Consider the following 13,049-nt stretch of genomic DNA (forward strand, 5'->3'; position numbering starts at 1 on the left):
ATACCAGCAGAGTTACTTGCAGTGAGCAAAACATTGACGTCAAAAGGGCTTCCCGTACATGTACATGTCCCCAGTTAAACAAAGATGAGAATCAGTATGTAAATGTCATATAAGCAGGTCCGATATGAGAATGTCAGATAGCATGAATAAAAGAGCTATCTGAAAAAAAATGAAACAAACAGATGTAGTCATGTGCAACAAAGACCAGACAAATCTGACAGAGATGAAACCCGTCTGTGGGTGGGTATACTCTTAAATTATGGTTCTTACACCATTTTGACAATAGATGCATGGAAGAACTTGACCAAGAAATAAATTCAACATAAGGCAACATCAAATGCATAATAATTTACTTATTAATACTATTTAAATACACAAATATATAAAACTCTAAATTACAAGGACTACTAATCATTAGCATGTAGCAACCACTATAATGGGGCCATCACAAGCTCTTAAATCTCATGGCATGTCCCTGTACCAGTACAGCATAAGACACAGTACACCATCCATAACACTCATGGTTCGCTAAACCAAACGATATCCCCATGCCATTATGGGTCAATATAGGGTGTGATACAGGGTCGATAGTCATGGTTCACCATACCCAAGGTAGGTTGAACTGGTCCCGAGCCCTGTATCGTCAGCCACCAGTTCGATATGGTACCAATTTGGTATCGTACCGATACTCGATATAGCTAAGGGTGCCGATTCTGAACAGGTACGCAATTTTTTTCAAAGTTTTTTTTATATTTAATGATGCTTTATAAAGATTTTGATAGAGATTTTGAGTGATTTAAATATTAATTTGATGTTTTTGAGGTGTTTTGATGTTCTTTCATGTGTTGTTTCTTTTTCATGCCTTTTATTTACCAAATGACTACAATTTCAATGATAAATGTAATTAAAGTACATAAATCATTATATTCATAAAGAAAATCATTAAAAACAAAATATAAAGTTACTTTAAGTACATATCGATATCTAAAATCTCGTGGAGTAGCCATATCTCTCGTAGATGTCGGGGTCATCTTTGTATGCAAGAGGTTCGGCCCAATTTTTTTATCTACATGGCCCTCCGGTCCTATAAGCTCGTCAGGCCGCCATAAAATACGTAGCCTAGACAGTCCCTATATGTGCTATGGATGACAGTGTCGCTCTGCGAGAAGTATCTACCTGATATTGTGGTTGTGGAGCAACCCATCCGAATAGGCCGACAACCAATTCCGACCCGTAAGGTGCTTCAAGCTCTGTAGGATAATAGCCTCTAGAGGATGGCATGTATGAAACACCATATCCATAAGAGAAATAGCTGACCTGTAGGTAATAAGATCCAGTATAGGATTCTAAACTTGATAGTCGAGGAATCCTACCTCACATGATATATCATCTGCAACAACCTTGTATCCACCACGACCTCGAAGAACCTATCTTCTGTATGCAATCATATCCTTACGGTCTCTCGATCGTGCAACGTGGCCCCTATCCTGCGGGCATGAGTGAACTAGAACTCTCTAGTAAATCGAAGACCACCCTCGCATTGTCAGCTATTCACGGTGGTCTAACATCCTCCTTGGGCATCAGATGCATCATCATTGCTACTCCTATATGATTGTGAGGGCTCCCTGTTATTTGAATCTACCTTCTCCACTCTCTCCCCAATAGGGCCTTGCCTTTGCTTTTCTTCCCAACTGCTTTCCTTCCTGCCTTGCCTCGCTCTGCTGCAAGGATCAACCTTGCCCTCCTGACTAATTAGACCGGATAGCATGGTGGCCTTGTTTGAGCATCTCTTGATTAAAGTGCTGGAAGGATGTCTCGGATATGGAATCATATAACAATGGGCTCCCCACTAACCTCTCTGTCTAATCTACTAGATGTGAGCATAAGATGTTATATTATGTCCATTGCTCTGCATCCATCCTAGCCTTGTTGGCTACAATGCTAGCTTGTCATGGAGGCTATCCTGGCTTGTCGAGCTCTAGCTGCCGCTACTGGCTCTCAAGCCAACCAATCATTGGATCCTCATCATCTTGGAAAAAATTGTTGTGGAGCGGATCATTATACTTCAGCTCCACTGCTGTTCGATGCACTTAAACCTCTCTTATCCTTGACCAGCATGGTATCAATCGACTGTTGCTCCACGTCCTGCTAGGGAAGGCATGTGGATCAAGATTGTAGATAGTGTCCCTTTATAGGAGTTCTTGTGGTCCCTACTGTCGAAAACTCCCAATGTAGGTGCTATGCTCCTCCCACCTCTACTGACGGTCTCCCTGACTAAGGAGATCCTCCAGAACTCCGACCTGCATGCCCCAGAATCAAAGCCTGACTTGTATTATAAGGATCCAAACCGAGCCTTATACTCGGCCACCTCCTCTAGCTGCCATTGGTCATCCAAGCTCGCTTGGATGGCGGCCTCGATCTATGCCACCTCGTCATATGGAACGAAGCCCTTTGACAGTTTGGAGTGATAGGAAGGTAGCTCTGTTGCACGACAATCCATCTTCATTCTCTTCTGGGCAGCTCTCTCCTTCGTTGCTTTGAAACAATAAAGTGCTTCTTCATCAGCTGCCGAACTTTTTGGAGGCATTTCCGAAAATCGATATATCAATGTAACCACAAGCAAGATGCTGCTCTAGCATAATTACCCCATCCCTTTTGAACTCTATGTCACACCAATTGCATCTCTAGTGGTGTTGGCCCGAGAGCATGAAACCATGATCTCAGCGGATGTTATGCTTCGACTCTTTCCTAGATGGATCTATTTCTACAAGTGAATTGAACACATGTCAATTTTTTTTTTTTATGTTAACTGATATTTAGGTTATTAACTACATGTAATGCTAATTCTTATATTTTTTCACTTAAATAATTTTAATTATTTTTTACAGTAATCCAATATTTAACTAAAATTATCTAGATATTTTATTTTAATTCAGAAAATGCAGAACCATAATAGGAATGCTGCATTTATTATTATTTCAACATATCATTATTTAAATATTTTTTTGAAAAGTAGTAAAATTTCAATGTGCTGAGAAAAAAATATGTTTTCTACTTCAGAAAATACTTTTAAATTACCTATACATAGTACAGATTTTCCATAATTCCTTATATTATTTTTTTTAAGTTAGAAATAATTATTAAATATAAATAATTCATAAAATAATTTTGAGCTTAGATCCATGCAGTATCCTACATGCCACAGCCCGTGGGTATGCATGGAAGGCTACTTTTTTGTGAATTTTATTCAAATTTGGGCTTGTCTTTATTCACATGATCGAGTCCAAACTTAAATAAAATGATATGACATTTTTATCAAAATAAGATTCATACCCCTACATGATTCTGATTTTACAACAATTTTTTAAATTTTATATTATTTTTAAATTTTTTTAATCAAAAAATATATTTTTTATTTAAAAATTACAGATTCAGTAAAAAAACTATGATCTTGGTGTCATCGTGTCGATCTTCCCTAGATTTAACTTATCATTAAATGACACCAAATAAAAAAATTTTAACATGGCCTCCTATTTTTTTAATTTACGGCCAATTTTGGCCTCAAAATTAAAAAAATATATATAAAAGAAGTGAGGAGCTGCATTACCTGATTTCAACAAGATCTCAGGCTGAAATCCACTGAAATGGCTAGATTTGGGTTATTTCATTCTTTTTTTAAAAAAATGGTGTGACAAGTTGGGGGGTGCTGAAAACCTCTTGCAGGGGGTTCTGAATGCCTCTCGATTATTGAGGGGTTATATGACTGCGTCACTGAGAGAGGGGGTCTCACGTGCAGGGCACGCGAGGGCCGTACCAAACGCACGCAGGGTGCAAGCGCAGGCGAACGGGCTTGGTACCAAGGTCGTACGAGTGCGAACTGTGCGATTCGCACAAGTACCACTCCAAACCGCCCGATTTTGAGTAGTTTACTTCATTTCCGACTCGAGGGGCCAAATCAATACACCATACCTTAGTTGTGCCGATCAATAGCGGTATGTACCGACCGTACCGTACCGGTACCAAACTGGTACATGATACCGAGGGCATGCCGAGTATCAGTATTGCCGAATAGGCACCGTACTGGGCATGACACAGTAATAGGATGATATCGATACCAAGTCTGATACTGAGATGGTGAACTATAGTCAATACCAGTACAGTCGAGATATGAATGCTTAGGCAATAACATTGCATATGAAGGCAAAAAAGGATGGTCATCTATAGAAAGAGAAGAGCATATTCTAGTAGTTATATAATCATATAAAAATCCAAAAGTCCCTTAACTAATGCCTTAAAAGTTTTGGAACAAGCAACTATTCTCTATTAAACTATTGTTGCATTATTTACAAATTTAATATCTCAATGAAGTCTTTCAACTATAACCAAGAATTGCTGAACCGAGCCGAACTGGCCGGTTCAGCCCGGTTTGGTTCAGCCCAAACTGAGCTGATCCAGTCTCCTACCATGGTGCACGATCTGGTAGAGCCCGCAAGGATACAATTGCATATAGAAGACGGGCTTCTCGAGGTCGTTCGGGAGGACACGATGCAGCTGCAGATGACCTCGCACGTGGAGTAGAATTCATAAACGTATCAGATTCAAAGTCATATACCGGATTTTATTATCCGCAGCCACAGACAGCCTATGACCCATATGGATACGGATGTAGATATGGTACATCTGAGGCATCTTCCGGTGGCTACTATCCTATGCAGTCCGAAGCATCTCACAGGTCGGATTTTGCTGCCGGCATATTCGGATGAGCTGCTCCACAACTGTATTATCAATCAGAAGACGCTTCTCATAGTCAGAGCTTCAGTGAGAGATCCGAGAGTGCTTATAATCCGGCACACGTTCCTTATGAGATGAGTATACAAGACTACAACGCCGCTTGATTAGAAGGATAGGTTGATGTGCCTCCCGACTATGGTGATGATCCGGATATCTACGACAGGCATCGCCACTCGATCCAATTTTAGAAATCATTATGTATATTTGTTGGACTTTAAAAGTATGTAATTGATTCAAGGTACGCTGTACCAGTACTGGTAGGCGTACCGGTCACCTACCAAACAGGTTTGAACTAATACCAAACCAGCCAACGCACAGCGCACACGAAAAAACGCTCGCGAACGTGCGCATGCCGCGTTAAATGCCACAGAGTGGCATTAAATGTGTCCGCACTGCCCCGAAGAATCGCGCGCAGGCGCGGTTCCCAGCTCACACTGCGAGAGCATGCTGCCCCGAGGGCGGGGACCGGTGTCTGGTTCGCACCGGTACCGAGCTTGTATTGCTCGGTTTCGGCCTCTTTAGGGCATAAACCATTTTCCACGCTTGAACCGGACCGGTCCGGTACGAGCTGAACCGGCTAATACGGGCCGGTTCAACATACCATGAATTGATCGTATCTTGATTTGAGGATATTTTATGTTGTTCATTTGATGATTTGTATCATTTTGAAGCAATAAGATGCATCATCTAGCTTATACCGGAATCATAGAAACATCAAAAAACATCAAAAAGACATCACAAACAACAAAAAAAATCAAATTAGGCTTAAATTTATAGAAAAAATCAAAAAGAAAGATAACTACAAAAAAATATAAATTAGGGTGTGCCGGTCCGTGAACCAACACTTCCGGTTCGGTACCAGTTCGGTTCGACGAACCTTGACTATAACTCCATTGACAACTAACAAAGCTTAGACATATCAATTGGACCTCACTTTGTGGATGAACTCATGATTCACTAAAGTTCATTTCATAACTGGCTCTCAACTACACAACCACCCCCTGAAGTTGGTCTAAGTTCTTGGCCAAGGCAACTTTGGCAAGAGAGGAGCTGATGAAGCAAGCTTCAAGGTAGATGGGAGGTCAGACCATACCGATTTACCTCCAACTATATTTATATTGCTGATATTTAAATAATCAATATTCATTCTATACATTTTATCATCGATTGGTAATTTCATATATAATTATGTTTTTTTCTTTTTGTTCTCTGTTTAGACTTTTAAACAATCCACAACAACTGCAATAAAAGTAACAAGGTCCAGGGCACAGCCCTCATTTGTTGATAGCATCATCAGTGAAACCATGCAAAGCACTGATACATGCAATGCCCTTCAAATCAGTGCCACAGTAAACTGGAGGTCTAAGATCATGAAAAGAAACTAAAGGGCCAGGTGAAAATCAACCTTAATCACGCCGCGACAAAAGAGCATTTCAACAACTTCCTTTACAATAGGAAGAAGTCCAGCATGGTGCACACCAATCCCTCGACGTAATAGGTTTTGCACTCCGACAACCTGCAAAAGGCATCCACATGGTTTGCTAAATGTCAAGATCCAATTAAAATTGATTATAGCACAACAATAAGGAGCAAAGGTTTACCTGTGGTAGGTTCCTGTCAGATCCCTTTAGGCGTGAAAAAGCCTTATCACAAAAGACACGAATTTCACTTTTCTCAGAATTACTTGTAAGGTCCATTCCAGTCATGTTATCTGCTGATTTATCACATCGATTCTTCGAGAAGCAGAATATAACAGCCTAAAAATACCATGCCAAACATTCAAATAAATGTTCAGAACTGCAAAAGAATTGGATTGTACAAATCTTGCAAGCATAAACAATATAGGTAACCTTCACTCCATAGTTTTGCATATTAAGCTAGTTCAGATTATAATTACAAGCAGAGGAAGATATCCACAATCCGAAATGCATAAAAAAAAAATTTGACAATCTAAAGGCATAGAAACATCCAGTCGTCAAAGAGGTTCGAAATCATCAGATGTAAAACTTGCGCATGATCCTAACTGGAAACAAGCTAAAGCAATAGATGGGACATAGTTAGGGTATTACTAATGATAACAAATTCAATATTACTTCGCAGCTTCAGCAGGGATGAAAGTTCTCAAGTTTTTGAGGGGAAAAAACCTTGGGAGAAACATGGAAGAATGTCAGGGATTAGAGAAGATTATTCCCTCTTTTTGTTTTTTGAGAATATGGTGGTTATTCACCACCGTTCAGGTTTGAACCAGAGACCTCTCACTGGGAGAGGTAGGTGCCAACCAGCTAAGCTTTCAGTTGCTGGTGATTAAAAAAGAATATTCAACAAAATTGTGAATAATTCACAAAAATTATTATAGGTTCGTACAAATAATGGCTCGGTATGAAATCAGGATAAATTAAAAGAGAATTTGATGAAAATATTTAAGAAAAGAAATTTCATTAATTCGGAAATTTTGCTGTTAGATATAACATGAGAAAGCATACTCCATACATACAGGCAAAAGGGACTTCTTCGAAAGCTTGTTTATTAGCAACAACCATAATGATGACTCTGATCTCCGTGATCCCCAACTGTTTTGGTGACCTCCACTAGTCCCCGAAAGATTGTCGACCACTCGATGTTTGGAGTGTTTTTGAATTTTACCTCGACCAGAATTATCAGGTTGCCTAACTTGAGTTGCGCCTAGGGATGTTGGAGGCCCTGATTTTGTTCCAGATTTGCCTCCAACAGTACTAGAACTTTTCCTCTTATAGGCATCTTTAGCTGCTCTCAGTCCCTGAGGCAAAAAGGAATCTCCCTCACATATTTTGTAAAATTCTCCAGAATAGAACAAGCAGTGCTCAAGAGGAACTGGTCTCTTTGTGGTCCTGATAGGCAACACATAGCATAAGGCAAAGAAATAACTTAAAACACAAGCTGACAATTTTTTTAAGGAACTTTTTTTTGTGTTATTCTAAGCATGGAGATATAGGATAGGAAACAGGTAGAGAAAAAGGTAGTGGTCATAGAAAAACAAGAACGGCAAAGTTTAGATATGGGTAAACAATGCATGCAAAGAAACATGAGTTGATACTTGCCCAGTAACACGGATCTTCTTCTGTTTTGTCCGACCAATCCAGTCTGCAAATTCCATTGTGTTTGGGACCTAAATAATGCTACCAAATCTTAGTTAATGCAGAAATTATCTCAAAAGGCACATAATCAGATAAAAATCTAAGTAGCAAAATATATATCCATCAAAAAAAGCAAAGGATCTTACTTATTAGGAACAATAGGACCAGCTGTTAATAATTTTATGATTCTGTGAATTGTTGAATGCAAGATTTTACAATTTAGTTATGATCCATGGGCTTTTCAAGTTAGCAAGTAATCATATGTTTCTACAAGCATGCAAGAATAGTGTGGACTCAAGAGAGAATCCACTTGTGCCAAAGAGTCCATAATTTTATAAGAACAACTTGGATGTTAGCTTTATCTTATAGAATACAGTTAACTTTACCCTTTGCATATACATCCATCATTAGGGTAGCAATGCAAATATTTTTGGCAATTCTGGGGTGATGCCATCATATCCATAAGTATAACTCCAAAGGTACTCCTCTGGTGAAATACAGTACAAAAAGAAAATTACAACATAACAAAGAAATTTATTCCCCTTCCTCATCAGGAATGTAACAAGCAATAGCAGATAAAATAAAAATTTGAAACAATGAAATGAAGAGGTATTCCTTTTTTTTTCTTTTTTTATTGGTGGGTGGAAGTTTTTGTTCTTTGGATAGTGGAGTGTAGTTTAAGTTCTCTTCAAAACCAGCTTAATATGTGGAAAAAAATTTTACCTTCAATGTACCATCTTCTATTATTGATCCATAATAAAGAAAAAAATATCTTAGGCGGCAAAACAAATAGTTAATAGAAGCCTCATTATTCCATCATTCCCTATGACAAGTTAGTACCAACTACCTGAGTCTCAAATCCTCCATCATTTGCATGAGATAATGGAAGTCACATCTATTCACTTTCATGTAGTACATTAATCAACTGGAACAGTCGATAGGAAAGCATTCAAGAAGTCCCTATTTTTGGTGAATCAAGGAGTCCCCAGAAGTCCTTATTTAGGTCATTTTGATTAGGTAGACAAATCTGTGAATCCACAATGTTAGTACATACCGTTGCTGAAAGGAGGACAATGTTGACATGCCTTGGAAGCATGATTATAACTTCTTCCCAGACAACACCTCTTTCAACATCATTTACATAATGCACTTCATCAAATATAACCTGTTTATTCAACAATAAAAACCAAATTTTAATAGAAAAACTCCATGGTTCTTAGACACAGAGAAGTTACTGAAACATATTAAAACTCTACTGTCCATAAAAATAATAAATCATAAAGGAGTGAAAAATCAGACTCAAACTATTACCCATTCAATGTCACGAATAATATCAGCTCCCTTGTAAAGCATTGACCTTAATATCTCAGTAGTCATGATGAGGCAAGATGCCTCTGGCTTTAAGCTTACATCTCCGGTAAGAAGACCTACATCAAACTTGCCGCAAAGATCCCTGTACTTCTGGTTGCTTACGGTTTTAATGGGAGCAGTGTAGACAGCCCGTGTGCAATGCTGCAAGACAGGAGCATCTTTAACAACCAGAGGCATATGAAATATATAATTTACAAAATCAGCATGAACATCGAGCAGCACATAGCGCCAGATAAGTATGCTTCATTCGAAAAAGGCAACATACAGAATAGAATTGTAAGGGTTGATGTGAATATACATCACCTCAAGTCTCAAAGATAATTCAATTCAATGGTCAGATTATAACTTCAGATGTTCATAAAGGCAAATTCCATAAGCCAGATTGAACAACTTAAATATAGCTAAGTAATCAGCCATTGAATATGAAATTTAAAGGTATACCTTTGATGCTAAAGCAAATGCATATTCTGCAACAACTGTCTTTCCAGCTGAAGTATGTGCTGCTACAAAAACAGAGTCACCCTTCTCAAGATAATATATAGCCTGCATTCAATGGAAAAAAAAAACAGTTATTTAACATATGTCACATGTGCTAACAAAGTCGCAAATGAAAAATACTACTTTCAAGATAAACGAATAATTATGATTAGATAAGCCAGTATTGTTTTGGCCCTTACATGCTCATTACAAGCCTTATGGTAATCTTGTATCTTATAGAACCATGGCTACTTCCAAAATATAAATCCTAACAACTAGTTTCCAAATTGTCAATCTTATCTCGTCTACAAACAGAGATTATATTTAAAAGGAATTGACTGTATAAAAGGAAAAGAAGGGAAAAAAATTATATGGTGTAACCTGGCTTATTACAAATATTATATGTACAAAATATTTATTAATGCGAAGTCGGACAATTCAGTTAATTAGGCAGGAAACAGTAAAATTTCAAAACATGAAAGATCAGCAAGCAACATGTTGAAACCCATGTTTAATACAGAAGGGAAAAGAGAGAAAGCATGGGATCATGAAGAAAGATGGTTTATCAAAAGGCCTAGAAAAATGAGTAAACCATAAACCATAACCACAATCTTAATTAACAAGCCTTATCCACTTATTTATCAAAATTTTTAGATGATTCTCTGATATTATGTCGTACTTCCATTACACATTTGTGCTTTTAAAATTTTGTATCACAACTTTCATCTTAATTTTTTTCGCTTCTTTGAATTATTAACCAGAAGCCCTCTCTCCTTTTTAAGTCTCCTCCTGGTTCCATGAGGCATTAGCCCTGTCCATACCAAGTAGTAGATATTCCACCACTTTATAATGAAAGTGGTAGATAACACTTTCTCTAGTGCAATCATTTCCTAAAACTTTAGGCAACAGTAATGTAGATTAGCACTATCAATCACATATCTTTAGCAATTCCATTTATCTTTCTATCAGAGATGATAAAGTGGTGAACCATCTAGGTTAGAAGTTATCATGCAATACTCAAAATTATCCTCCACTGCTATGAGGCTATGTGGAGTTGAAAGTGTAGCATAATTAGGCCCCTACCTCCTTTTGGAATCTATCCAACTCAAAAGGAAAGTTAATCGCCATATCAGGGACAAGTTCATAAAAGTGATTTACAATCTCCTCACCCCCACCAACAAGAGCCCAGACCTGCAGACAAGGAAGCGGACACCATTAACACAATAACCTAAAGCAGCTGAGGGTAAATGATTTATGAAAAAGATGTGCAAACAGAACTCCAACAGATGCCGGTGCTAAATCAGATCTATTAAACATGCAACAATACAAGCTTTTGAGAAAATAAGGGGTTTTGTTCGCTAACATCAACCACAAATTAATACAAAGCAAGCTAAAAATCATGATACTTCACAAAGTTCAAGTATTTACCTTATGTTCATTATTGGCAATGACTCTTTTTCTTATTATCCCAAGGTTACCAAGTATGATCATCCAAATTTGGAGAAAACATAAATGCAAAGCCCTCGCATATCATAGTAGTTCATGGGATGAGAGAAGTGATAAACAGAATAACTACTAAAATATCATTATCATACCTCTCCTTCTTTCTGCCCACTATCATCGCTTGCTCCACTTAACTTTGATGCTGTCCCTGCTGGTTCAGTCAACAATATCTCATCTAAAGAAGTTTCGGCTTTGGGAATAGCATTGATAGTATCAGTCTCCTTTCTTTCAGCTACAGGAATAGCATCAATGGCATCATTCTCCTTTGTTTCAGCTTCAGGAACAGTGTCGATGGCATCACTCTCCTTTGTTTCAACTCTTGCCTCTGGAGACTCTGGATTTTATGAGGCATCAATTAGAAAAAAGCCAAAAAGAAATTGTATTGAGCAAATGGCTCCACAACCAGAAGTGGATGGAAAGGTTGTGTTGTTTGGATGTCTGTGACTTTTACTGGAACAAATAATAACAGTAAAAAGTTATATGAAGCCAAAAGGCATTTGTTCCCCAAAAAAATAATTTAGCCAGGTTTGACATGCCTGGTTTTGCAGAACAGGTTTCATGCAAAGCAACCGAACACTATTTTCACAAAGCTCATCCATTCTAAGTTTGGATAAATCTCTTTGAACAAAACCTGCCAACTAAGCAGCCCCAAAAGTCTGTCACCATCTCATCTGAAAATTGAACGCCCTTTAGCATGAGTAAAACCTAAGGTACAGCTATTAGAGGGGGTGATTTGATCAAAATATTGGTAAGCCCCACCAAGTTCATTGAGAGTTACGTAATAAACTATTCATAATTCAGACTAGCTGTTCTACTTCGTTTTTATTTCCCTTCTGTAATTAGAATCCTAGACTTCAAACTTCTGTAAGGACAATCAAAAGTTACAGTAGAAACTGTTAGGAATCTATTCTATCCTAAATAAAATTTCATGTTATATTCACATTCTTCTATCTCATCAAGGGGAGAGAGAGAGAGAGATGAGGAGAATAGCATTGTATAGAGGACATGGCACTAGCAGATGCAGGGTGCTGAGAAAGAAATGTCAGCAAAAATAAATGAATAAAACGACAGCTTTCTAAAGCTAGGATGAGAGGTGCAAGGATAAGAAATGGAGGACACTTGAGCTACAAGTTGATGCAAACAGTGAAGACAACCCAGGTGGCCCCTCCTCCTAAACTTAACAGTGGATGTATGTAGATTGGAAATGGACAAAATAAAACTGATAAATAGCAATTGGTCAATATAGTGAGAGCATTTCTAAGAAAAAGAAATGCCAGTGATAGCAAATGCAAATCAAACCTCAAAAGTATAATGGATACAGAAGCTAGCGGCTATAGTGAGGATGGAATGCTATTTAGGTTTTGGCAAGTAAACAGAAAAACTGGTGATGTTTATTTAAAATTAAAAAATGTCCAATCTCTTTCCTAGGTCTTTTGAACCTTAAGATCCAAATGTCCAGAGGCATCTTTTTTCAACATCATAACAATATAAAAATTCTTCACTGTATCAGTAATTATCTTTGGAAAAAATTCGAAGAGACAAATTATGAACAACTGAAACAACAGTAGTTAATCTGTTGATTTCCAAGGTTCTGAAGATGCCCATGCTCGTCACTAGATAGGATTGTTAAGACTAATTGATAAGATTATATTTCATATGAGTTTCCCCCTTTTTCTTGTCTTCTTCTTCTTCTTTTCCCACCAACAAGTTTAGTTTTAACTTTCCTCCAGATAGCAGAAGTCTCCACAAATTCATATGGAAAAGCATTTATGACTTCTCCTTCCTATTTTTCTA

At 37.8% G+C, this 13,049-nt stretch overlaps 1 protein-coding gene across 2 annotated transcripts in view; it reads right to left on the reverse strand.

The window, feature by feature from the left end:
• Positions 1–13,049, reverse strand: part of LOC103713726 (RNA helicase, ATP-dependent, SK12/DOB1 protein) — a 29,169-nt gene that overhangs the window by 11,252 nt on the left and 4,868 nt on the right. For both annotated transcript variants that reach the window (XM_008800742.4, XM_088711137.2), the window contains exons 6-14: positions 11,348–11,589; positions 10,836–10,943; positions 9,717–9,818; positions 9,216–9,416; positions 8,959–9,069; positions 7,869–7,936; positions 7,286–7,658; positions 6,393–6,548; positions 6,197–6,307 (exon numbers count right to left, since the gene is read on the reverse strand). In XM_008800742.4, the coding sequence (XP_008798964.3) occupies positions 6,197–6,307; positions 6,393–6,548; positions 7,286–7,658; positions 7,869–7,936; positions 8,959–9,069; positions 9,216–9,416; positions 9,717–9,818; positions 10,836–10,943; positions 11,348–11,589 (1,472 nt within the window). The remainder of the gene's footprint in view (positions 1–6,196; positions 6,308–6,392; positions 6,549–7,285; positions 7,659–7,868; positions 7,937–8,958; positions 9,070–9,215; positions 9,417–9,716; positions 9,819–10,835; positions 10,944–11,347; positions 11,590–13,049) is intronic.

The sequence above is a fragment of the Phoenix dactylifera genome, chromosome 14 (genome assembly GCF_051530095.1).
Source record: "Phoenix dactylifera cultivar Ajwa chromosome 14, Ajwa_hap1_PhDact_Kaust_v1.1, whole genome shotgun sequence".
In the NCBI taxonomy this organism is placed as follows: Eukaryota; Viridiplantae; Streptophyta; class Magnoliopsida; order Arecales; family Arecaceae; genus Phoenix; species Phoenix dactylifera.